The sequence below is a fragment of the Ziziphus jujuba genome, chromosome 4 (genome assembly GCF_031755915.1).
Source record: "Ziziphus jujuba cultivar Dongzao chromosome 4, ASM3175591v1".
In the NCBI taxonomy this organism is placed as follows: Eukaryota; Viridiplantae; Streptophyta; class Magnoliopsida; order Rosales; family Rhamnaceae; genus Ziziphus; species Ziziphus jujuba.
In genome coordinates, this window is record NC_083382.1 from 32,438,651 (window position 1) to 32,465,918 (window position 27,268).

Consider the following 27,268-nt stretch of genomic DNA (forward strand, 5'->3'; position numbering starts at 1 on the left):
ACGTTGAATTCAAATAAGGGGGATGCACTGACACAAAAAAAATGTGATAAAATAATAATAGACGTTAATTCATGCATTTAACATTTTATATATTAATTAACATGATCGTCCTAACTCCTAAACCTTGAAAAAGAACAATTTATATATATATATATATATATTTTTTTTTTTTGATACTGTCATTTTGTTTTAAAAAAATTTAGTGCTTTTGTTTTGTTTACAGCACGTTAACTTTTTATTTTTTATTTTTTATTTGAAAGGACATGTATATTAACATAATAACAATGAAATGAGCGTAATTAGCTAGTTTACAAAGTTTGTGGGCTTAATAAACTAATACATAAAACCATTTACTATTTTCACACCAAATATAAAAAAATAAATGTTGTAGTATCGGACCCAAATTTAAGAAAACAAAGAAATCAAGGGGTATAAATAGAAATACGGAAAAGTGGTGGGTGGCGAGTAAAGGAATAAAAATCGACGTATAAAAGTATAAACTACGGCGGCTAGAATAAGAAGAGGAAGAGGTTGTTGAACGTCGCAACTGTCCAATACCATTAAATCCAAAATCTATTTTTAAACCAAAAAAAGTATTAAAAAAAATAAAAAATAAAAAATAAAAAATCTAAAAAAAGCAAAAATGACTCTCACCAACCAACCAACCTGGGTTTTTACTTGAGGACTTGGTTTCCAAATTTTTCAGCTCCACTTCCTTTCACTCTTTCATACGCACTAAAAAACGAGAAGACTCTCTCTACGATTTGTGTTTTTTTGTTTTTGATCTGGTTTTCTTCAATCCGGTTCGTACTCTTCTATCTTTTTTCTTTTTTTGTTCTTTGATAGTGATCCTGAATTTCTCTCTTTCTAAATCCCTGTCTTTTTTTTTTCTTTTTTTTATTTGGATCAGTTTTTGATAATTATAATCCCCCATAACTCAATTCTTCAATTTTGTTTCCGTACTTTTTGTAAAAAGTTCGTTAATTTCTGTTAAAGTTTAGTGCCTGAGTGGCGACAAAGACGAGAAAGAGGGAAAAAGATTGAATTTGGATTTTTTTTTTTAAAAAAAAAATTTTAATTAAATCTGCAATTTTTGTTAGAGGTGTTTTTCAGGGTGCAGAGTTGTTAATTCAGCTTATGGATAATGAATGCAGAAAATTGAATTAATAAAAAGCAATAAAAATGTTAATGAAAACTTAATTGATTGGGATTTAATTTTGTGTTTGGTGGATTGGATTCAGTTTGTGACTTAAGAAAATCGCTCTCTGAAATCGATTTTAAACTGCACGGCAGCTTTAGGAAATGGGAACGGGATCATGGCACATTGAGAAAAGGTCTAGTTTTAGAAACGACTCTTTCTCGAAAGAGTTTGATAATGTACTTGAAAATGGGTCTCTCTCAATTATAGTGCTCGGGGCTTCCGGCGATCTTGCCAAGAAGAAGACTTTCCCGGCACTCTTCAACCTCTTTCGGCAGGTGCGGTGAGCTTGGGATTCACTTTTTTAATCTTTTAATTCTTTGATTGTTTAGATAATTAAGTATGATATGCAATTTGTTTCTTCTTTGAACCATGCACTAGTTATATTAACTTTTTTTTTAGCTGCTCCTTAGGGATTCCTACAACCAGAAGAAGTTCACATTTTTGGATATGCAAGGACTAAGATTTCAGATGATGACTTACGAAGCCGCATACGAGGGTGAGATATTTTTACTTGTCACTTGATTATATTTGTAATTGAAGTCCATTTTCCTTTTCTGCAGCTTTGAATCACAAGGAAGAAAAGTGTGCCTTTTGATTTTAATATTGTTATATGATATCACTTTTCTGTTCCAGTAGTAATTTTTAATGTTTGTTTGTTCAAGTTTTTATTCAGATATTTTGTTTATGGTTGGTTAGTATAGTAAAGGATCTTTAATTAAGATTTGGTGATTAACTGCAGGTATCTTATCCGCGAGAAGGATGCTTCGCCGAAGGACTTGGAAACTGTTAATGAATTTTTGCAACTGGTTAGCACAGCCATTGTATTTGTGCAGTTAAATACGGTCTCATTCATGTGATCTTGGTTAACAGTCATCACGTGTAATTAATTAAATAATTTTGTCTTTGCAGATCAAATATGTAAGTGGTTCATATGATTCTGCAGAAGGTTTTCAGCTGCTGGATAAGGAAATTTCGGAGAATGAAGTTGCAAAAAATAGTGCAGAAGGGTCATCTAGGAGACTCTTTTATCTCGCACTTCCTCCATCAGTATATCCATCTGTCTGCAAGATGATCAGCCATTACTGCACGAATAAAAGTAAGATTTTTTAACATTGAGATAACATTTATGAGTGGCAGTAATTAATGAATTCTAGCTAAGATACCTTGGTCATCTACGAAAAGTACATTTCCTTCATACTATGATTCCTAGAGATTGCATTGGATGAGTTTGATCAGGCAATGCAATATCAGAAAAATGTCTAATGTAATAAATTTTCAGTTGATCTTAGTGGGTGGACTCGGATTGTTGTTGAGAAGCCTTTTGGCAAGGATTTGGAATCTGCAGAGGAACTCAGTTCTCATATTGGGGAGTTGTTTGATGAATCGCAAATATACCGTATTGACCACTATTTGGGAAAAGAACTGGTGCAGAATTTGGTAATTTCTATAGCGCCTTGCTTAGCTGTAGTTGCTGCTTATTAATATCCGTGATCTTTTCTTATTCTCTGATGGAAATATGCAGTTGGTACTTCGTTTTGCAAATCGCTTATTTTTGCCTCTTTGGAATCGCGACAACATCGCCAATGTACAGGTGTGTATGTTATCTCTTTACTTTCAAATCTAGGGCTAATTAACTTCATATTGCATATCCATTGATGTTATCTATTCTTACATGATGTATTGATGGCATTTTTAAGCATTGACTCTATGTATGAACAAGCATCTATTTGTCTTTTTGTATATGGCAGATTGTGTTTAGGGAGGATTTTGGAACTGAAGGTCGTGGTGGATATTTTGATCAATATGGGTATGCTGTCTAATTGTTTTTGTTGAATTTTTTCATTGATTAGTAACTTTAATGGAGTCATAACTTCATCCTCTGTCAAATTTTATGAAAAATTCATCTCTGCATTCTATGTTTCCTGCTTGACATTAGGTAAATAAAAACTTCTCTGCGTAGTTGTAACTTGTAAGTGTTGTTTCAGATTCTATGTTGACAACTTTCATGGTTTCCAATTTCTTATGAAATTTGATCTGTACATTGATTAATTAAAAAAATTATTTTTTGGCAGAATCATCCGTGATATTATTCAAAACCATCTATTGCAGGTAAGGATTTAACATTAAATTGGATTCAAGTCGATATTCTTTAAAGTCCACTCTTCACCATTGATTATCTCATTATTTTGGAGCAAAATTTTATACTTTAGCGTCTTGAAAAATCTTTGTATCAACATAACCTTTTGCATATAGATAATTTGTCATACAAATGAATCATTATACTGGGAAAAAATGTCCTAATTTTCAGCTTTATATAACTTCGTTTTTTCCTTTTCCTTTTATACTAAATGCAGGTTTTATGCTTGGTTGCCATGGAAAAACCCATTTCTCTTAAACCTGAGCACATCCGAGATGAGAAAGTGAAGGTATTTATCAATAAAGTTCTATCCATCTGTTGTTATTCTGTCATTTATAAAAATCTTATGCATTGGAATTTTTAAATATTAGTCATCAACTAATTATTGTTACCTCTTTTGTTCATGTAGATTTACAGAAACTAACATATTTGAAAAAAATTCATTTAAAGGAGTAAACCAAAAAATGCTATTACTCACAGGATCTATATTGTACCTATAGAATGATGTTCCCTAGGTTCAGGACATGTCCTTTTATATGACTTAATAATGTGTGAATTTCAGGTTCTTCAATCAGTACTTCCGATTAAGGATGAAGAAGTTGTTCTGGGACAATATGATGGCTATAAGGATGATCCGACAGTTCCTGATGACTCAAACACTCCAACTTTTGCAACTGTCGTTCTGCGCATACACAACGAAAGATGGGAAGGTATGATCAATTTCACAAGATATGTACCGTTGTTTTGAAACATATTTCAAGACCTCTCATTGGATTGATTTTGTATATAAGATTGCAACCCCAATTATTGTCTATAATGTGCAATGAAGTAATGAAAACACAATCTTGATTTTAAGTTTCCTACAACTGGACAATGACATTTTTTTCTAAACTGCAGGTGTCCCATTTATTCTAAAGGCCGGGAAAGCATTGAATTCAAGAAAGGCAGAAATACGAGTTCAATTTAAGGATGTTCCTGGTGACATATTCAAATGTATAGCTGCTGGACCTTTTCTAATACTGAGTGATTAATCTTAGCCATATGCTTGTGGCATATTTTTTGTTTAAATGTTATTTGGTTTACTTTTTACTATAAATTAAAAGTTGTAGCCTCTTCACATATGGCGTGGAATGCCAATGATTTTTTCTTCACTGTTAGATGAACTATGTCTCTTTGTTAAAGTATTCATATGCTTAGCATAGAATATAGAAGGATATTTGCTTTCTAATGAAAAAGTGAAAATGAGTTTAACATTTGCGTGAGAATAAGCAGAGTACGACCTACTGCATACTTTAACATTATCTTATTTTTTAGGTAAAAAACAAGGAAGAAATGAGTTTGTAATCCGCCTGCAACCTTCAGAGGCCATGTACATGAAGCTTATGGTAAGTGTGTGATTTTGATAGCCTCATTGTAAGAGTTATTAATTCCGAAAATCACTTGAATGTAAGAGTTATTAATTCCCAAAATCACTTGAATTAGTGTAAAATCAAAGGTTTTATTATTATTTTTTTCTTTTAATAAATGTCCACCTGCTACTATATTTGAGTTGCAGATTTAACCAGGACAGTAATTCGAAACTTGTTTGGCAGTTCATCAACTCTTGGCTCTGGAAACAAACAACAGAACTTTTGGATTTTCATACGTGTCTACTGAGCACTAACCATCTTTTCTGTCCCTTATGTAGGTCAAGCAGCCTGGTCTGGAGATGTCCACAGTCCAAAGTGAATTAGACTTGTCATATGCGCAACGTTATCAAGGAGTTACAATCCCAGAGGCTTATGAACGTTTAATACTTGACACGTATATTCCTTTTCGTAAAATATTTAGAATACATCCACATATCTTAGCCTGTGATGCTACTTAATGTTAAAGGATGCAATTTAGTACAAAAAACTGCATGTTGGTATTTTTCTCTTTCCAATGATTAGTCCTCAATCATGATCATGGGATTTTGTTTTAACAGAATAAGAGGCGACCAGCAACATTTTGTTCGCAGAGATGAGTTGAAGGTAATAGAAATGTTACACATAAAAAATGTATCGACAAACAATTGTTTTTGCATTCCTAGTTTTTGAATGCTATGTTGTGTGAATTCCTCAGGCGGCCTGGGAGATCTTCACACCACTTCTCCACAGAATCGATGACGGAAAACTGAAGCCGTTACCATACAAATCAGGCAGCCGAGGGCCAACTGAGGCGGACGAACTGCTGGAAAAATCTGGTTATGTACAAACACACGGCTATATATGGATCCCTCCAACCTTGTAGAATGCAGTTTTAAAATTGTCTTCCTTGTGGCAGCACTAGCACTTTGTGCCATAAAAAAGAAGTGCTTTTAGTAAGCTTTACATGCTATGTTCTATTATTCAGAATAAGTTATGTGGCTTGGCGTGTATTAAACATACTTAATGTTATCTAATAATGGAAATTTTGAACGCTGTTCCTTAATTTGTTGTGCTCCACTTATGAAATACGCTCATTTTTTTTCTATTGCATATGGTTGTAATAATTGCTGTTTTAACTGTTTAGATTTAGGAACTTCTTTTTATAGCACCCTTCGTTATTATTTTATATTTTTTATTCGGATAAGACATTTGTATCTTGAAATTGTAAAAATTGCACTTTTCCATGGGAGAAAAAAAAAAAAACCCCTTAAATACGAGTACTAATTACTAAATCAATAATAAATGATATTAATTATTATTATTATTATTTTTGGGGTGAAAGTGAATGGTATAACATTAGAAGGATCGAATATTCCATATATCTATTTGAAGTTACATATTTTTTTTATTTCTTTGCAAATATTCTTCCACTTTCTTACCTTAGTCTTTAAGCTTTTGTTTTCGTGCTTTCTAAAAGATAATTCTTCAATGCTTGAATATTCTCTCTTTTATTTTTATTTTTTAACCCATTCCTTCAATATAATCTATATTGACCGTAAAGCACCTTTCTATCATGGTTCGTATTTACATAAATTTGTTATAAAATTTATTATTATTATTTTTTTTATTGATAACATGATATTCAAAGGTGTACTATTCAGATTAAAGTAACTAGTAGCTGCCATGTCTGCATCACATTATTAATAATGTTTTGTCTTTCCCAGTCGGTCAAATCCTGGGGTCTAAAACTATTCCCAAACAATAGCGACTCAAAGCTATTTTCACATTTGGAACAAGAATAAAAATTAGAGTAGAAATCTTTTTATTTTTTATTTTTTTTGGGTGGCATTAAAGTAGAAATCTTATCAGAATTTTATCCACCTCTCTTTATCTCCACCTAACTTATCCCATTTAATTATTCGATGAGTAAAAAAGTGAATTCAATGATTAAAATTGAGAGATATTTTTAGCAATGATTACAAAACAAATTTCAATAAAGAATATATTTCATAAATAGAATATTAATCACAATTTTTTTTTTTTGGGCCTATTACAGTCTGGTAATTAAAAAAAATTGTAATTCAGCACTTGCACACGTGTAATAATACAATTGGGGCTAGAGAAACCTTATTGATTTCACATTAAAATTGTCAAATTAAAAAAAGATTCATGCCTTAGATAAATAACTAAAAAAAATGTTGTTTTCAAAAAGGGAAAAAAAATCATATAATTTTCTTTCATTTAGAAAATTTTATATTATTATTATTATTTTTTGCTAGTGTGGCTGGGCCCCCAGGCTCCCCTTCCCCCCCAAGATAAGTTTGGAGGCGGCTATATAAAATTCCTAAAAGCAGAAAAATAGTAATTCAAAAACAGTAAAAAACTAAAATGAAAGGATAATACCCCACCAAAAAAAAAAAAAAAAAAGAAGAAGAAGAAAATAAAGAAATAAAAAGTTTAATAGGAAAAGGAAAACAAAGAGATAGATATTGATTGAGAGAGAGAGAGAGAGAGAGAGAGAGAGAGAGAGAGAGAGAGTGAAATCAAATATCAAAATATAAGCGAAGGGAAAAAGGACGAGTCCTAATTGGTGGAGAACTTGGGCGGTTTTCAGTTTCAGTTCTCTCACCCGCCACACTCTTCCCGCGTCCTTCTTCTTCCTTCTCTGCTTTCTCTCTCGCTTGCTAATTTTGGCACTCTGTTTTCTCTCTCTAAATTCAGTTCTATCTTTCTCCTTCTCAATGGATTTGGTTGCTCCTCCTTTTCTATGTATTTCATTGGTTGGATTTGACGGGTCGCTAAAACCTCTGCTTTTATTGTTCATGTTCAAATTTTTGTAGTAGAATTCATGAGGCTTCCGTACCCACTCGTGCTTTCTTTCCCAATTGACGCGTGGTTTGGTTCTGGTTCTCCTTATCGCTGCTCTCGGCTTCCATACTTTCAAGAAGGTGCTTTTTTTATCTTGTGACTAGGGTTTTCCTCATACCACACTTCTATCTCGTTTGCTTTTCTGTTATTTGGAAAAACAAGGCCGGTTTAGCTTCTGCTCGTCGTCTTATACCGAATACCCAGGTCGTGTAAGTTTTATTCCGTTCGTATCTGAAAGTTGGGTTCTCGCTTATTAATATTATTATTATTATTATTTTTTTCACGAGAGACTGAAAAATTTCCGGTGCGTTGTTTTTTGGGTTTGCGTACCGGAATTAAGGGTTTTCTTGTATTGTGTATATGGTTTAAATTTGGGTATATTCTAGCTGGAATTCTGCGACTTTTTCTTTGTCTAGAGAATCTGGAGTTCTTGGTATAGGAATTCTGTCATTTTTTTTTTCAACTCGTAAGCGGAGGAAAAAGAATGTCTTTGAATCTCTCTCGTGGTTCAATTTTTCCAACTTATTTTCCAGAGCGGAATTTGATTCCCTCAATTGGGTTCTCTAATGGGTACGTCTTGGACGATTACGCGGACGACAAGAATTCGTATGGCATTTTTGATTGGTCGCGTACTGAGAGTGTAGGTTGGGATTTAGAGGATGCCCATTACAATGCAAAGGGTAATAGTAATAGTAATACTGAATTGGAAAACCCCTGTGAACCGCTGAGTGATGTTCTTGCTCGGTTGCCTGTTGACCCTTTTGGAATGGATAAAGGGTCCACTTTCATGGCTATAACTGGTTGTTTTCAAAGTTTTGAAAAGGGTTTTGAGCCAGGTGACCACGTAGGCAGCTCTGGGGTAGATGAAGATGGGGAAAAGATAGTTGATGGTTTATTATTGGCAGGACTGAATTGGGTTTGGAATAACGCTAGGAGGTTCCATCCGGAGATGGGAGATGGGAAATTTGACAAAATACCCATGCCCTATGATCAGTATAATGGATTTGAGGTTGATAGTGGATTGTTTTATGGTGGTTATGTATTGGATGGGAGTCATGTGGGGAATTGGGTGGTTGACTATGGAGCTAAGGGAGTGCAGGAAGATGGCAGAAAAATGGATTCTCATGAAGAAGGGGTTGCTCCAAATGAGGGTATGTTTTTTGTTTTGGGTTATCTTGGTGTACAGGACCTTCTTTCAATGGAAAAGGTTTGTACATCTCTGCGTGACGCGGTTAGAAATGATTCTCTTCTATGGAGAAATCTCCTCATCGACTGGCCATTGAATGAGAAGATCACCGATGATGCTCTTGTTAAATTAACTAGCAGGTCTGAAGGAACTCTTCAATGCTTGAGTCTGCTACAGTGTATGAAGATCACTAATGATGGATTGAAGCATGTTCTTGTGAACAATCCAAGGCTGGTAAAGGTGAGCTTTTAGAACGTGATCTATATTTTATAATCATTTTGATCTGCTTTCTGCTTTTGTAACTCATTATTTTTGTTCATGGTTATGCTTTTTGGGCTGTTAGTGACATTTATTAGGACTGGTGCTTAGTATGCTTCTATGTTACTCTCTTAGTCTCTTATGATGCTTCTAGGTCCTTAACACCTGCCTCAAGGTGCTCGACAATTTCAGAAAATGGCAACAAATATTTGGAGCTGTTATAATCTTTTGTCATGGCTATTGTTTTTTACCTCTCATTTGAATTTGGATGCTGTAAGTTTTGTATCATTAGAACAATCTTTACACGTTCTGTTCTTTTATGGTTTGTTCAGGTGGGAAGTTGCAACTTATAAAGTCTCTGCTGTAGTTAACACTGGTTGATCGATCATCTATCACAATATGAAATTCTGCAAATTTCATTATCACATAAATTATTTAGGGATTAGTAGTGATCTCTTGTTTCTTTTGCTCCTTACGTATAACAATCTGTTTGAATATAGGTTTATTTCTATTTGGTTTAGTTCTTTCTAATGTAGTGGCCTTAAATTTGCACTTTCCCATGCAGTTGAGTGTGCCAGGATGTGTCCGAGTTAGTGTCGAGGGCATCTTGCTTAACTTAAGGGCCATAAAGTCTGCAGGCACACCTGGAATAAAGCACTTAAGAATTGGTGGGCTTTCTGGTGTTACGGATGAGCAGCTCAAAGAGTTGAAGTTGTTGATGGGTGCAGATAACCAAGTGCAGCTTATAGCGAACAAGCCCCGGTTTTATCGTGGAAGGCAGTCATATCTTTTTAATGATGATGATCGTCCCATTGATGTGGAGGTATGCCCAAGGTGCCAGAAACCAAGACTGGTTTATGATTGCCCCGCTGAGGGTTGCCAAGGGAAACGCCATGCTACTCAGTTGTGTAGGGCTTGCACACTCTGCATTGCTCGATGTTTTCATTGTGGGCGCTGCATTGTAGACTGTGATTACGAGGAAACATTTTGTCTAGACACCATCTGTTTGGATTGTTGGAAGCACCTGCTTACTTGCCAAGAAAGGCTTGGAGAAAAGGTTGTTCCTTCCAAGTGCACCGTTTTTCATCAAGAGACCACCACCACAACCACCAAGTTTGCCTTTTTGACTAACGTAGCCATTGGCATGGCCGGCTAAACAGCAAGCCCTCTAGGGCCTTTTGCCTAAACCCCCCAGATACATAAAAAATGTCATGTCAAATATTATTGTGCTCTCTCTCTTTTTTTTTATTTTTTATTTTACTTTTTTTATTTTTTTATTTTTTTTCCTTTTTAGAGAAGAAAAATGAAAAAAGGGAGATTATACTTCGTTATTGACTTCAAGATAGGAACAAGTTATTTCAAACTCATAAGATCTATTGTCTTTTTATTAGGTTGAAAATTGTATGCTAACTGAAATTATTTTGGCTCCCAACCATTGTTAATGTTTATGTAAAAAACACAAGATAATCATGTAGGAAATCAATGCAAAACAATGCACATGAAGTAAAGACAATTTAAGATTATGTTGATTGTAAAATAGTATAACAATGTGGCTTTTATATCCCAAATTATTCTAACTGCTTTAATGAAAATAAAACAGTGGGTAAATACTATAAAATATGCAAAAATCAGGTATGAATAAAAAATAGAGAAGAAGGCTTTAACAAAGTTTAATATCATTCATTTGATTTCTAAGGAAAATTTAAATAATAGATCGATTTATGTTCTATAATTTAATACCATGATCATTATGTTTAAGTTTCTTAAAAATCATATAGTTTTTATGCATTTTCTTATTAATAACATTGTGAGAGTTTACACAATTATCTCAATTAGTAAATATTAATTCTCAAATAATTTTCTTGTTCCTTGAGGTTATATTTTAGAGTTGAAACTTAAAAAAGAAAAAAATTAAAATCAAAATTAGAAGGGAACATGTTTAGGCGTTTGGGCCATTAGCCATTCGAGAACAGTTTCTAAAAATGAAAAAAAAAATAAAAAATAAAAAATTGAAGATGAAGTCTTCAAAACGACTTCTTGTCGGTTCGGCTGTTTACTGGGGAAAGCGAGATAAGCCAACGGAGTTGTTAAAATAAAACGACGCTGTTTTAAGCAAAGCGAAAGAAAAACAGCGCACGATCTCTTCCATACGTCTGCTCTTCTTCTTCTTCTTCTTCTTGCCGGTGTGACGCATCAGCAGCTATTTGTTTCTCTCTCTATATTTCTGGCTTTGGTTGAATCAGACTTGGTTTTGTGTAGAGGTATTGTCAAATTTACTTTTCCATTTATATTTATTTCTATTAATCTTCATTACTAAGCCGCTTTGTTTGAATGAAAAAAAAAAAAAAAAATACAAAATCTCCCTTTTAAGTTGTAACTGCGAGTATATAAAGGAAATAATCAGAGCTCTCTTAACTGTTTTTATTCATATGATTCTGTGTTCTTTCTTCGTGAGCCCAGAAAGCAAAAAAGCAGCGTAATTCGCCATGGAGAACGGGGAAATTCCGGAAAACGCCAATGAACGTAAGATTCTTCTAATATATATTTGCCCCTTTTTTTGTTTTTGTTTTCTTGGTTTTTTTTTTTCTTTCTTTTTTTTTTCTTTTTTTTGCCCTGATTATGTTATATGTGTTGGTTTTTCTTATTTGCTGAATTATCATCTTCCAGACTGCCCTGGTCCTCAATCAGAGACAGCTGGACAATCTGATGCATGCCAAGGATGTCCTAATCAACAAGTTTGTGCTACTGCTCCTAAAGGCCCTGACCCTGGTATTCTTTGGTTTTATTTGGCTTTGTTTTAAATTAGTATTAGATTTTGTTGATTTTGTGTTTAGCTACAAGAAAAAGGAAAAAGGGGAAAAAAAAATCTTGTTTTGTAGAATTGAATTTTTGTCGAAAGAGTGAAACTGTATTATGTCTCATTTTATATGTTGATTTCCTAGTTCCTAATCACTTGCATCGAATTGTGGCATAGATATGAGAAATATGAATTCTAGTATAGTCCTTGTATTATTGGGATAAAGCACTTTGTTAGATGGGTTGAAGTATGAATTTCTAACCTTATGATTGGAACAATCAGTAAACATTTCGTTAGATGATTATTGCTTTCTTCGTGAATTGATTGGGTGCATAAGACATTGATAAATGCCTGTGGGATAAGCTACCATTGGTGCATAAATACTTTTAACCTCTAGAATATTTGACTTGAGAATACCAAGCTTTTCTGATGATTTGTGTTAATATTTTCTGCAGACCTGGTTGCCATTGCCGAACGAATGGCCACGGTAAAGCATAAGATTCTGGTTTTATCAGGGAAAGGAGGAGTTGGTAAGAGCACATTCTCTGCTCAACTGGCTTTTGCTCTAGCAGCTATGGATTTCCAGGTTGGTCTTCTTGACATTGACATTTGTGGCCCAAGCATACCAAAAATGCTTGGCCTAGAAGGTCAAGAAATTCACCAGAGCAACCTTGGCTGGTCTCCTGTCTATGTTGAGTCTAATCTTGGGGTGATGTCGATTGGTTTCATGCTTCCACATCCTGATGAAGCTGTTGTATGGAGGGGTCCACGTAAAAATTCTTTGATCAAGCAGTTCTTGAAGGATGTTTATTGGGGTGAACTTGATTTTCTGGTGGTTGATGCTCCGCCTGGAACCTCTGATGAACACATTTCAATTGTCCAATACCTCGATGCTACTGGAATAGATGGTGCAATCATAGTTACCACTCCGCAGCAAGTATCCCTTATAGATGTGCGCAAAGAAGTCAGTTTTTGCAAGAAGGTTGGAGTTAAGGTTCTTGGGGTTGTTGAGAACATGAGTGGGTTGTCTCAGCCAGTGATGGATTTCAAATTTTTGAGGATAACTGAGACAGGTGAGCAAAGAGATGCCACAGAGTGGGTTACTGAGTATGTGAGAGAGAAAGCACCAGAATTGTTAAATATGATAGCTTTCAGTGAAGTGTTTGATAGTAGTGGTGGTGGTGCAGAAAAAATGTCCAAGGAAATGGGTGTACCTTTTCTAGGTAAGATACCTTTGGACCCCAAGCTTTGCAAGGCAGCTGAAGATGGTAGATCCTGCTTCACTGGTCCAAACTGTGGGTTGAGCGCTGCTGCACTGAAGAGAATCATAGAAAAATATGTGGAGAACGAGGGGTTATCAAAAATGTTAATAGATGATAATGCATAAATAATTGGCTTCATTGAGTAATCTTTGTGGATCAAGATTTTGTTTCTTCATTTCTTTTTCCCTAAGATAGTTGTGACATAGTATGTCATTTGTGACATAGTATGTCATATGGTATGCGAATTTTCTTAATTTTATGAAATAATACTAGTGCCGGAGTAATTATAGTTCTGTACAATCTTTATGTTGTGATGCTATGAGGATGTTCTTGGTTTATATATATGCCGCGAAAGTAACTGTAAGAAAATCCAATCTCGTAGGTCTATCTTGTTTATTACTTCCTTGGTTTTATTTAGTCATGATATTTACGTTAATTCTACTGCATGAAATCCAAAGTTGTGGCATGCTTTATAATGTTCTTGTTTATATGCTTCCAAGATCAGCTCGAATTAGCATTCATTCTCTGATTTGCATAAGAAATTCTTATTCATAAACTTGTTAAAGAAAAACAAGTTATTGTCTTTCTAAAGATAACGAATTGTACGACAATTTGGTTATTTGTCAATGGTTAATGAGACAAATCAATATCATCTCTTAATTGATAGATATTGCCATGTTTGCCAATATTTTTTGTTTTCTTAAAAACTAGAAAAAGAAGTTATATTGAATCCGTGACTTTGGCTTCATCTACTTGTCCTACATTGAACCCGTGACTTTCACTTCATCTAGTTGTTCCTTTCAACTCTAGCGGCAGTACTGTGTGCAGCACTGTAACCCTCAATGCTTGCCTAAGGGTTCTTACTCTCTGCTCCTCTACATACACTCACCAAATAAGAAACTTCATCTTCCCAAAGTACCATCCTTTTCCCTACACTAGTTTCAAGGAAGAAGTCATTTACTTGGTAAGCTTTTTTATGGAAAATTAAGCTTTTGTTATGGTAAAACCTAGAGGTCCACTTGTATTGTGATTATGGGGTCATTTTAGGTCATAAATATGAAACCATTAAGCCATCCCTAATGCTTAGGGAGCTTTGAACCTGCTGAGTTTTATGCTAAATACTTGTCTTTGCTCCTTTGACAAAGGTCTGAGGAGATATATATGTTGTTCTAGACATGCGCCAATTACCAATTTGACATTCCTTTGAGTTTTAATTAGTGAGGCAGGACTTGAATGAAGTGTCTTAGAGAGAACAATTGCTCGGTCTTAAAGAAAGAATACGCTATCGACTTCTCTAAAGTTTCATAGATGCTATTTTCTAGACAATTTCCATCCTGAGATTGCGCTTTTCCCTCCTCCCCCCCCTCCCCCCCCTTCTTCCAAGAACGCTTTGATTTCTAATCTGTTGCTGAGGAGAATCCTGTAACGCTTTGATTTCTAATCTGTTGCTGAGAAGAATCCTTTACCATATACGAAACTAAGTGTTGAATGAAACAGTGAAAGGAAAACAAGTCTAGGATAATAAAAATTGTGTAGTGAACAGAGGCAGGCATCATAATTAATTGCTGAAATGGGATATGATGGGATTCCTTTATTAAGTTACTGTATTTGCATGTGTCAAAATCATTGATTTGGAGTTGAAAAAGACTCTCTTTCTCTCTCTGCTTTAGAATCCTTGTTAGCATATATCTTCTTACCACAACATGTAATGTAATGATGCAAAAAGTGAAGATTTGATTTGCTGTCGTTGAACAATGTGGCAAGAAACTTACCAGCATTCTATTTCTCTGTTGAATTCAACACATTTTGGTAACCTTTTTTTTTTTTTTAATACTAGGCTACGTTTTAACTGTATACTTGCATCAAAGAGTTTCTTTTTGGTGGCCTTTGAGTTTAATTTCTAGGTTTGTGTGTGTTTGTGGGTATATTGAGAGTCTCCTAGAAAAGCAATTCTTAAACAAAGTAAGAAATGGCATGACCATATATCCTTTTGAGTTCTACATTACATAACCCTATAAGCAAAACATGTTTCTATCTTCATGACTTCGAGTCTTTGACTAGCTGCTAATGAAGGTTTTTTCGTTTTTAATATAATATACATAATAAATAAATGGGTCTCAGCACTTGACTAAATGAGGACAATAGAATTGAGAGAGACAGAGAAAGAAAGGGTCGTGGAATGGTCCTGGCCGTGGGGAAGTGTGCCATGCGAATACTATGGAAGTAGCCTTTACATAAGCTGCCAAAGTTAGTTGCCCTTCATTACTTTGCAGGTATCAAGGTCATAAAAAAGGTATCAAGGTCATGCTCTCTCTCTTTTTCTTTGTTACCATAAGCCTATATATAACGAACATGAATTTGATGGAAGAAACTAATGTCAATTATGAATGAAAATACATGTACAATAAAGTTCAAAACTTATGTAAACCAATTTGGGTAAAATTTTAGTACAAATGGGAGGGTAAATTAACAAAAAATATTACAAAACATATATCGTAATATACTTTTAGATGTGGATCACAGTTATATATCACACATTTTTATTGCCAACTGATTTAATAAAGATAAAACTCAGTAGTTCAGTACATACTATTACTTCTGTCAAAAAATGAAAATGACGCACACATTTTCTGAAACATTGCTCATTATGTTTAGTTTATTCTTTTCACATATTTTTACTAGTATCTTCTGAGCATTTTCTCAGATAAAAAGGGATATTTTGTTTGGTTTGCATCTGACTGCAGCATCATATATGTTATACTATACGATTTTTTTTAAAAATTTTTTTATGGTATATTATATAATATATATGCATATTTAATACTAAATTGGATATATTTGATGGATGGTTGGGTCCAAAGATTTGATATATCGCCATAATGAACAAGATAGGTGGAAGGCACATCCTTTTGCTCCCCTTACCCAACCTATACATACTATAAACATGGTGGGGACGATTACCCCTACCTCTATATCTCATTTCAGAGAATCTCTCTAAAACGTACATGCAATATGCAATTGCTTTTTCCTTCTTGTATGTCCATGTTATCAGTTTTGTCCATGGTGGGCCATATCTCTTTTATATATATTGTGATCATCATCATGATTATGGTTTTGGAACAGATCTGATGAGCAACAAGCCTTTGTCTTGTTGTATTTGCATATGCCTGAACTAAGTAGCAACATTTAATTCATTATCAATACCTATCTTTTTGTGTATAGTTGGTTTGGTCAGTCCTAGTGGGTCCAAACCTCTAGTTGGTATCAAATTGTCTATCTTGCAGATCAGTACTAATACACACACACACACACGCACATACACGCGTATATATATATATATATATATAGGAAGAAGGGAGAAAGAGGCCAATGACTGCATGGTGTGGTGGTGCAATGGATATTGTGATGGATTGCTTTTTCTTCTTTCACCCCCATGTGAATAAGAGGTTTCATGAGTCTCATTAAAGCAGAGATGAGAAAGAGACTACTACTAGTAGTGGAAGCAGAAAAGAGAAAAAGGAAAGAAAATGATAGAAATAGGGAGCAGGGGAACTGAAATTGGACATAACATGGGCATTATTGTTGTTAAAAGCGAGTGAGGGGGGGAAAACCATCTCTCTCTCTCTCTCTCTATAGTCTATAATAGCTTTTGAATGAGATGCTCAAAAAGTTAAAGCTGCTTCTATCACATGGCTTGGCCTTCTTTTTGCTTTTTACATTTTGAGTAGTTGGATATTTTCTGGCTTTTAAAGAGTATTTCCAGCCACCCAAACACATACAGCTCACCATATCTTGAATGTCATCTTAAATGTTTTACTCTACCCATCCTTTTATCATTTCTCATTGCCTTATAATCATATATCTACAATTAATGAAACTCTCTTAGCTAGAATCTAAGCCTAGATGCATTTGCTATACTATTATGGACCTAACTAATTCGTCCGGTATCTAGAGGCTATATTAAAAAGCTAGAAAAAAGATAATGAAAATCATATTAGACCACATCAGACAGATTGATTAGGGATTGGATTAGGATGATAGTTCACTTGGATTTGTATCATAATTAAAAATAGAATTAGGGCCAAGAGAATAGTTCCATGTCTAGTTTGGAAGTCTTTCAAAGGACGTTGGAGCCAGTGACAAATGTTACAACTTTGTCTATGTCGGAATTGATCAGCAGCAACTTATTTGCTCCTTTTTATCCACACATATGCATCGTATGCAAGGAAGACTCTAATATGTTAAATGAATCTGGCTACCAACATTAATTAAGTAGATAGATAGATACCAACCAACTAAACATTGATATTAGTAGATATAATTTGAGTTGATATAATACGAACACTGAGCCCACTTGGTGGTTGTATATGCATGATCAAGGAGTCTCTTATGCTGAAATTTTGGACAAATTTGTTTTTGGAATCTATCCTATTACTGGTAATAGGGTAATAAAAATATATCCTATTATTGGTAATATGATGAATGCTAGATAAAATTTTGTTTAGAGATTGGATGTATGCATGATGTATTATACACATTTAATTATCATTACATGTATACGAGCTTATGTTTTTATGTAATCTTTTTATTTATTTAATATGTGTCACTATGTTGACTATATCTATGCATAAGTTCATGATACATAACACGTGATTATGGTGGGTGGGAAAGCTAAAAATAAACAACACTAATCAAAATTGTGGGTTCGAACTTGATATCTATTTTTATGCAGTTTAGGAGATCTAGAATTTTAGGCAACCTAATAGTTATTATGTAAGTTTGAAAAATCCACCGACCATTTACTTCGTATCTTTTTAGTTATATTTCTATGAGGTTATAATATTTCTGCGTCAAATGCCGGTTGGAATTAACTTAGAATTGGACGAAATCTTAAAGGTAAATACAGAATTTCAATAGTTAGAACCAAACCAGACAGAGTTTTAAAACAATTGGTAAAACTTGCATACATATATATATATATATATATATATATGCTAAGGGAAAAAGGAAAAATAAAAAAAAGAGTGGACAAAATTAGGAGCTTAAAATAGTTGGTAAAATAAAATAATGGAAATTTTTTCAAGTTTGGGAATCAACATCAGGAGAATATAAACTTAGACATCAGAATATATGTTGTTTTTTAACCAAAAAATAAAGAAAAAATAAATAAATATTTAGATGAGAGTAGTTGACTGAGACAGAGCATGTGGATTGCGAAGTTAAAAGTATACCGCTACTTCTTCCAAGCGTGGCTTAATGGATTATATCTAACTACGCAAAGAAGAAAGTAAGCCTTAATTTACAAGAATTGAACCCAAACAAAACTAAAATAAATTAGATAATAATTATTTATAAGGATGAAACTCCATTTGGTAAGATTTAGAACAATTTAGAATAGTATTTATTATATTAGTTCTTAAAAAATAAATGAAATATGTAACATAAAAAAAAAAAATTGTAAAAAAAAAAAAGATCTCTAGATACCGTTGACGCAAAACTTCCAACTAATCTGTCTCATTCTGTCCCTGAGTTTTATCTTAGATTTCTTTATGATCATCCGAAATATTTGAGCATAGTATTGTACATATATAGATAATTAATTTCTTAATCCTTGTGGTTTAGCATCTTTACCTCTTTCTTTTTCCATCATTCCAAACACACTTGCAGTAAATTAAGCCATCCAACATGCACCAGTTATGATCAACATCATTGTCTTTGCACCTTTAACTGCACTTTCACTGACCTTTTCTATTATATAATTTCTTTCCAAATTCTAACATTTTCCTTTTGGGTTATTTTGTTCTCCATCCTGAAAAAAAAAATATATATATATATATATAAATAAAATAAATTGTTTTGCAAAACAATATTTATCCAGAACAGTTTTGATATTGACCTTATTACCATATCGTTCTACTGCAATTTTATTTTATTTTCCCTTGAAAGTTCTGTTTCATTTTCTGGGTTCCATTTTGTGTGAGCAATAATGGCTGTTTCCTTTATCATATCAATACCCACTTGATGTCATTGATTATTCTTCTTTAACCTTGGCAACAAACGCTACTCTCACTCCTCTCTCTGCTTCTTTTATTTTCCCACGCTATGCCGCTTTTCTTCTTGGTTTTCTATATCAGAGTCTTAAGTTGGTTTTTGATGCAGGTAGTTTATCTGCTTGCACATGTGTACTAAAAGGATCATCTTCTCTTTGTCTGCTTGTGTGTGGATTTATTGGTTTTCTTTTCATTAACTCTTTGTTTGAATCTTGGATTTCTTAAACTCATCCATCTTGCTGGTCCTTCGTTGTTGCCTTTTTGAGCAAGTTTACTTTTTCAGTTTTCACCTTTACTTATAACTGTGTGCAGGTTTCGTAGTTTTATCATTCAGAGAACCCGATAGGATCTTTCTTTCTCTCTCAGTTTCTTTGTTTTCTTTTTTCTTTTTCCTTTTTTTTTTTTTCCGAGAAACCTGTATGCTCTTCACTTCTGTCTGTACGTCTCTCGTTTTACCCTGTTGAAGTTCTTGAACTGTTTCAGCAAAAAAAAAAAGTTTGGATCAATCAGGTATTCAAAGTGTTGCTCTTTGCATTTATATATATCATCTTTCTAGTTTCTTCTCTCTTTGCAATGCCTCCAACATATTTCCCTCTTCGGTGGGAAAGCACCGGAGATCAATGGTGGTATGCTTCTCCAATTGATTGGGCAGCTGCTAATGGCCACTATGATTTGGTCCGGGAGCTACTCCGGATTGACAACAACCACCTTATCAAACTTACCTCTCTGCGCCGGATTCGTCGCCTTGAGACTGTTTGGGATGATGAAGAACAATTTGATGATGTAGCCAAGTGCCGTTCTCAGGTTGCCAGAAAGCTCTTATTTCAGTGTGAATCCAAAAAAGGGAAAAACTCTCTGATCCGGGCTGGCTATGGAGGGTGGTTTATGTACACGGCTGCCTCAGCTGGAGACCTTGGATTTGTTCAAGAACTGCTTGAGAGAAACCCTCTTCTGGTTTTTGGTGAAGGAGAATATGGTGTTACTGATATTCTTTATGCTGCTGCCAGGAGCAAGAACTCTGAGGTTTTTAGGCTGCTCTTTGACTTTGCATCTTCACCAAGGTTTGTGACAGGAAAAGGTGGAGAGTTGGAGGAACATATAGGGGAAATTCCTTCTGTTTACAAATGGGAAATGATAAATAGGGCTGTTCATGCTGCTGCTAGAGGAGGAAACTTGAAAATTTTGGAAGAGCTTCTTGCTAATTGCTCTGACGTTTTGGCTTATAGGGATGTTCAAGGCTCAACTATCCTGCATGCTGCAGCTGGAAGAGGGCAGGTTGAGGTCAGTTTTCCACTCTCATGTGCTATATGGAAATATTTGCTTTTTGTTCTACCTTGAGGTGCAAGATTTTGTTGTTTCTGAATTGCTTCTGTTTTACGAGTATATTACCTCCTTAATGATCTGAATCAATTGAAAAAATCAATTGTTTTCAGTCTTCTCTCATATCATATAATTGTTCTTGAAAATGGTGGTCACTCCAAGTCCAGAAATTTCTTGTTAGCAATGTTGAAGTTGAAAGTATTTTTGTGCTTGAGATAAGAAGCATGAGAGAAAAGGGATACTAACTGAGACACTGTGTGTGTGTGTGTGTGTGTGTGTGTGTGTGTGTGTGTGTTTTAATCTAGATTTCATTTTTTATGGGGGGTTAGTTCTGTTAACTTACTTATCATGTCAACTTTAGTGCAAGATTGATTGTTTTTTTGCGGATATAATCTAATATAATAGGAGTTGACAGTGAAATTTTGGTCGCCGACTTTTTCCTAGGCTTCTGTTCATTTCATCCAAATATTTTAAACCAGTACGTATATTAAATTTTGCTACTTTATTGTGTTTATATGCTAAACTTTTAGTAGTATCTAGTGTTCTAGAAGTCAATTTCCATGTTTCCTCCTAATTACGAAAGTCAATCAATTTGTTTGAATTGTATTGGGATGGAATGGACGATATGAACCATCAGTCACAAATATTTCTCATTGAAAGAGTACCGAATCCTGCTGCTTATCCAACATCCATTGTTCTTCTACTGGTTGGTTCATATTTAATTTACCACAACCATTTGCAATGATCTTGATCCACTGCATTCATAACCAAACTAGCATTTCTGATGCAGGTTCTGAAACATCTTGTAGCATCCTATGACATCATCAACTCCACGGATCATCAGGGAAACACAGCACTACATGTGGCTGCTTACAGAGGCCAATTAGTAGCAGTTGAAGCTCTCATATCTTCATCGCCTTCTTCCATTCATTCGACTAACAATTTAGGAGAAACTTATCTCCACAAGGCTATATCCGGTTTCCAAACTCATGATTTTCGGAGGCTGGACAAACAAATCGAGCTTCTGAAGCAGTTGGTGTGTGGGAAGGTTTTTAACATCCAGGACATCATCAATGCCAAGAATAAAGAAGAAAGGACTGCTCTTCACATGGCCATCATTGGGAACGTTCATTCCGAGTTGGTTCAGCTCCTGATGACTGCTCATTCCATAGATGTTAATGTCCGTGATGTGGAAGGCATGACCCCACTTGATTACCTCAGGCAACGGCCACGTTCTGCATCGTCTGATATACTAATCAGACAGTTAATATCAGCAGGGGGAATGTTTGGTAGCCAGGGTTGCAATGCAAGAAAAGTCATTGCTTTGCGGTTGAAGATGCAAGGCAGTGGAAGCAGTCCAGGAACATCATTTAGAATTTCTGATACAGAGATATTCTTGTATACAGGGATTGAGAATGCATCAGATGGCAGTGCTGATCATCATCAGGGAAGTCCTGGACATATGAGTTCTTCTTCTGTGGACATGAGTGCTGATGACACCAACAATGAGAACCATCATAGACCATCCAGCAGCAGTACAAAACCTGGTTCTGTAAACCATGCAGCACAGCGATTGAAACGTGTTCTGCGATGGCCTCGTATCAAAGAGAAAAGGCCTCAAAGATTCAAGAAATCAGCAGAGCAAGGTAATTCAATCGAGTCCAACAAGATGAAGAACACCACTTCAGATGGTTGTACTCCAACTCCCCTGCGCCAGAGATTTTCCAAACCTCCATCACTTCCTAATAACAAAAGGACACTTTCAGTGAGGAGCAATCAATCAAGTCCCTCGGCCAAGAAGAAGTTTGCTTTGGGCCTAAAGCATGGTGTTATGCAGGCAATGCCACATATAAGCGTTCCAGGTCGATCTCGGTCTAGTTCATTCTCAAAATCGTCAATTTCTTCACCCACTTCATTGGATAAGCAAAAGGGTATTTGTATTGATGATAATGATATTGCTGGACCCTCTTGCTCAAATCAACAAGTTGAAGTAGCTCAAAATTTGATCAAACAAGGCTCTGCTAGCAAAAGGCTGAGGAACCAGTATTTCTGTTTTGGGGCATCAGGAGTATCGGTGAAAACCCCAGTTAGCAGGCAACAGCATCAGAACCAAAGTTTGAAGCGTCCTGTTCCTGCAGTGGCTTGATTTGACTTGAAATATATGAAGTTTGGGGTCTTGCAAAGAATCAAGGCAGAAAAGGAATGCGAAAACTGCCTGGGATTTGTGCAGAGCCACTAACATATATATATATATATATATATATTTATAAGTGTATAGGGGAAGATGAGCAAGTTTCTTTAGCTGTTTCACTAGCAACTTCTTGTTGAATATGTGCACCCTTTGCCCTTTGGTTGTTTATTTTGTGTAGTGGTATAATGTTCTCGTTGTATTTTTATAATGTATCCTGTGTGATCAACTTCCTCAATGTCTAGTAGAAGAACAAATAAAAGAAAAAGGCCAAAAAAAAAAAAAAAAAAAAACTTTTTCTTAAAAAAATAAGTAGTATGAGATATGCTTCTAATTAGTAGATCAAGTTAGTTATTTATTTTTATTTATTTATTTTTATTTTTATTTATTTATTTTTTTTTTGGGGGGAACAAATAGATCTATGTTGCTTCTGGTAAGCTCTGGAGACTGGATAGTGCCACTTGCCACATAATGGGTATGCTTGAATCGTTTCCAAATCTTGACAGTTATCTTTCTAAATGGGTTTATTATTAGCCCAATAACTAGATCCCAAAATATTTAGGCCAACCCAGTGTGGGCCGTGCATAGAAAGAGAAGAGTTCCGATCCAAAGACTGAGGGTGTTGGTGAGGCTCATCATCGTATCGTTTACACTTTATAATCTAATCCATCCAAAAACTAATAAATAAAATAACAAGAAAATTATTTATTATATAAAAAAAAAAAAGAAGAAAAAAAAAAGACGGGAAAACTCTATATGTTTTGTGCTATGAGTAGTGGTGGTTAGCTACTTATGGTTGAACAATTGAAGTTGAGGCCTGATGGCCATTAGAGTGTAGCATGAATTTCTGATGGCAGTTGATGCCATGAACCATGAAACGTTGACTAAAAAACAATTCCTTTTTCAATTTCAAAGTAAATTACGGATTCAATTTGATCCCTAGCCATACAGGGAGTAGTTATATGGATAATTTCTTCGAAGATACCTAAATGACACATCAAATATATTTATAAAACTAAAGTAAGTCAACAGTGGGTTACGTATATTTGGATATAAATTGTTCTCCTTCCTTGACATGAGGTGATGAAACCTACAATCACATTTTATGAAATATAAACCCGAAATTATTGACTATAAATTACAAACTAGAGCTGGGGAAGTGTATATGCTTACATAGTTTCATTTGTCTGAATATATCAAATATTATTTTTATAGTCAAAGATCCTTTTTTTTAAAAGAACAAAAATTTAATAAGGTTTAATCTTAAATGGTTTAACAAAAATGAGTTGTGGGAGTAAGGTGAGAACTGATGCTATATCGATTAATAGTTTAAAATTTTAAAAAACTAGTTGAATAAATCGTAATTTTTTATATTTGTCATATCCATGGATTTTTAACAATAAATAAATCTAGAATGTGTTATGATTTATGTTGCCAAAATAAACAAAAAAAAAAAAAAAATTTCTAGTAATGGGCTAATGTATCAATTCAAAAGGGAAAAACGTATATCTCAAATCTATAACATCTATTAATTAGTCTCATTCGACAAAATTGCTCTAGTCACATTCTCTCAAAAATGATAGAGATACTAATAAGCTTGGTATGCATGAGTTTTGGGGTCAAAATCGATGCTATGCATCTGTAGTGCTCCAGCAGTTATAATCCATTGAATCCCAATCTACTTGCCATGCCCAGGACCCAGCAATTTTTTTCCTCTCACAGTGTTTGGTGTTATTTTTGGAAAAATAACCTAGAGAAAAAAAAAAGAAAAAAGAAAAAGAAAACTCTTATATATTTCCATAAAAATACAATATAATCTAAGTTTATAATTCATGTCTATTACATGGTGGAGCGTCACGGTGACAGTAGCAAGTACATCAAATTTCAGCAAAATGATGTCATTGCGTCTGATATTCTCAATTAATTTACTTGCTGCTTTTCTTTTCTTTTTCTTAAAAAAAATAAAATAAAATTTCTCTATCTTTTCTTTTTTTTGAGTAAATAAAAAATGAATCTCCTGATGAGTATTATTGGTCGGGACTTTAGGAACTGTGGATCATTAGTAGTTATAGGTTTATAACTATGCATGAGTCTACAAGCTGCTCAGCTCACCACCGCCCGGTTGTCCCTATCATCCTCTCTCACAGTGCGCAGCATATGGAATCCACACCAAGACCCAAATGGGGTGTGCCAAGACTTGAACTCGCAACTCCTGCAAGTAGGTGTGATGAGTTGAGTCGGCTTCCTACCACTGATTCACCCCTTTGGGTGTAGAAATTTCTCTATCCTTATAAGTAAGTCCAACATATTCGTTCATGTTTGCATCATCAGGATAAATCCAATGATGGGACCCTCTTACGTGGGGTTGGGTTTGCATGGCACTTGCACGCTTGGCTTATATGTATTCTGCTTTGTTATTTCATTAGTTGACTTAGTCATAATTGAGGTTGTTTTGATTTCCTTTATTTGTGATCACATTGGTGTAGTGGGAGTCAGTTTAGGAATTGTTGTTGAAGTTGTTAGGATTATGTTTTAAATAGCAGGATGTACTTGCAGAGGGGAGAAAAAGAGAATTATCTTCCTATCCCGTCTCTGCCTTTTCTTTCTCACTTTATCTCTCTACTCATTTTTTTCCTCCCTGTTTGGCTCTGTTTTGCCTGCCCAAAATAGGGGCATAACTTACCTCACCTAAAGACATTTGGTTTCAGAGCCTGGTTCCTTCGAATGGAAACTAGAGCCAAGGCACTTGCTGAATTTCAAGCTGAAGTGGAGGAAGCCCTACGTCAACATGATAACACATTCAACCAGATAAACTCTAGCTTGGGGCAGATTAATGTCACGCTCCAGACGGTGATATCTAACCTTCAAACTCTACACATCCGAACATCCCAGATTGCTGAAAGGGATTATCCACGGGCTAGTCAAGGTGAGCACTTTACCAACAAGATGAGCTCATACACAAGAGCCCCACCTCCTTCCAATTTGACGGAATCAAGCTTCTCGAGACCCAAGCTTGATTTTCCCAGGTTTGACGGTGGTGATCTGCATGGTTGGATTTACAGGAGTGAGCAGTATTTTGAATTGAAGCAAATTGAACCATTACAGTAGGTGCAACTAGCTTCATACCACCTTGATGGGGTGGCCCTACAATGGTATCAGTGGCTTAGCAAATTCAAGGGACCTCTCATTTGGGCCGAGTTAATTAAGGCAGTTTTGCACCGATTTGGATCGATGGAATACGACGATCCGTCGGAAGCTCTTACTAGGTTAAAACAAGTGACTACTGTGGAAAGATACTAGTTCGAGTTCAAGAGGCTATCCCAACAAATTGACAAGCTACCCAAATGATTCTTGGTTGGGGCCTTTATTGCCGGACTTCGGGAGGATATACGCTTAGACGTCAAGATTAAGCATCCACGGTCTCTTGCGGATGCCACTGGGGTGGCGAGGCTCATTGAGGAGCAGAACCAGTGGCAAAAGAGGAACTCCACCATCGGCCGCCAAAGTGGGGGATCCTTGATCTCTCGAGCCACTGTCGATCCGGCTGTAGGGGTATTGGGACCACTGCCTACAGTACAAAACAACAGCAACATTCGACACATCTCTAGTCACGAGGCAAAAGACCATCGAGCTAAAGGGCTCTATTTTTACTATGATGAAAGATTCATGCCGAGGCAATGCTGTCGACGTCCCCAACTATTCATGATTGAAGATCCACTCGAGGAAGAATCAGAACCATAACAGGAGGAATCAAATAGAGACGATGCTATGCCTGAGATTTCCATACATTCTATAGCAAAGGCTGTTCATCCACGAACAATTCGGGTCCGAGGAAAGCTGCAAAACCATGAAGTGGTGGTATTAATCGATGGAGGAAGCATGCATAACTTCATTGATAAAGCTTTAGTTCAATGTCTTGGAATACCAATCATGCAGCATGCCAATATCCAGGTCCTAGTGGCATTGGGAGATAAATTGGAGCGCTCTGGTAGGTGTGTTGGACTCACACTGGTTATTCAAAATTGCATTATCAAAACTGATTTTTATGTGCTGTCGGTGGCGGCTTGCCAAGTGGTATTGGGCGTGCAATGGTTGCAAACCTTAGGAGCCATCGAGACTGACTATAGTAAGCTCACAATGGCCTTCAATGTGGGGGGATAGAGGCATGTTTTGCAGGGGGCTTACCCAGGGTCCATCTCAAGCCTTAAGAGATAAGGAAATTAACCACCCAGAGGGAGAGATGTTTTTTTTTAATGCATATGGTAGGTCAAAATGAGGGACAACATGCAGAGTTACCCGTAGAGATGATGGAGTTACTCGACGAATTTTAGCGGATCTTTTCCGAGCCCATCAAGTTACCCCCACGACGGAATCGAGACCATGCCATACCAACGCAACCCAATCGTACTTCAGTCAATGTGCGGCCATACCAATACCCCTACTATCAGAAAGCGCAGATCGAAAGGATGGTCAAAGAAATGCTTGAGGCAGGACTAATCCGTCCGAGTAGTAGCCCCTTCTCCTCGCCAGTATTGCTGGTTAAGAAATCCAATGGTTCATGGAGGTTCTGCGTTGATTTTAGAGCACTCAATAACATCACCATTAAAGACAAG

The 27,268-nt window shown here is 35.4% G+C and overlaps 4 protein-coding genes across 5 annotated transcripts; all 4 read left to right on the top strand.

Moving 5' to 3' along the window:
* Positions 1-633: 633 nt before the first annotated feature.
* On the top strand, positions 634-5,789 carry LOC107415153 (glucose-6-phosphate 1-dehydrogenase 6, cytoplasmic). Of its 2 annotated transcripts, none has more exons than XM_048472258.2 (16): positions 634-803; positions 1,242-1,476; positions 1,612-1,697; positions 1,941-2,007; positions 2,111-2,297; positions 2,481-2,638; positions 2,724-2,792; positions 2,950-3,008; positions 3,274-3,310; positions 3,556-3,627; positions 3,901-4,048; positions 4,236-4,331; positions 4,653-4,723; positions 5,026-5,141; positions 5,305-5,350; positions 5,442-5,789. In XM_048472258.2, the coding sequence occupies exons 2-16, from the start codon at positions 1,303-1,305 to the stop codon at positions 5,607-5,609; spliced, it is 1,554 nt and encodes a 517-aa protein (XP_048328215.1). In that variant the 5' UTR covers positions 634-803; positions 1,242-1,302; the 3' UTR covers positions 5,610-5,789. The 2 variants fall into 2 exon arrangements, with proteins under 2 accessions (XP_048328215.1, XP_048328216.1); XM_048472259.2 differs by having other exon boundaries at positions 1,294-1,476.
* A 1,453-nt stretch (positions 5,790-7,242) lies between these two features.
* LOC107415124 (F-box protein SKIP14) lies at positions 7,243-11,299 on the top strand. Its single transcript, XM_016023405.4, has 2 exons — positions 7,243-9,020; positions 9,604-11,299. The coding sequence occupies exons 1-2, from the start codon at positions 8,079-8,081 to the stop codon at positions 10,192-10,194; spliced, it is 1,533 nt and encodes a 510-aa protein (XP_015878891.3). The 5' UTR covers positions 7,243-8,078; the 3' UTR covers positions 10,195-11,299.
* Positions 11,159-13,439, top strand: LOC107415126 (cytosolic Fe-S cluster assembly factor NBP35). Its single transcript, XM_016023407.4, has 4 exons — positions 11,159-11,299; positions 11,499-11,561; positions 11,706-11,807; positions 12,291-13,439. The coding sequence occupies exons 2-4, from the start codon at positions 11,525-11,527 to the stop codon at positions 13,220-13,222; spliced, it is 1,071 nt and encodes a 356-aa protein (XP_015878893.3). The 5' UTR covers positions 11,159-11,299; positions 11,499-11,524; the 3' UTR covers positions 13,223-13,439.
* Positions 13,440-18,952: 5,513 nt separating this feature from the next.
* LOC107415144 (uncharacterized) lies at positions 18,953-22,893 on the top strand. Its single transcript, XM_016023428.4, has 2 exons — positions 18,953-20,428; positions 21,258-22,893. The coding sequence occupies exons 1-2, from the start codon at positions 19,721-19,723 to the stop codon at positions 22,611-22,613; spliced, it is 2,064 nt and encodes a 687-aa protein (XP_015878914.3). The 5' UTR covers positions 18,953-19,720; the 3' UTR covers positions 22,614-22,893.
* Positions 22,894-27,268: the final 4,375 nt, after the last annotated feature.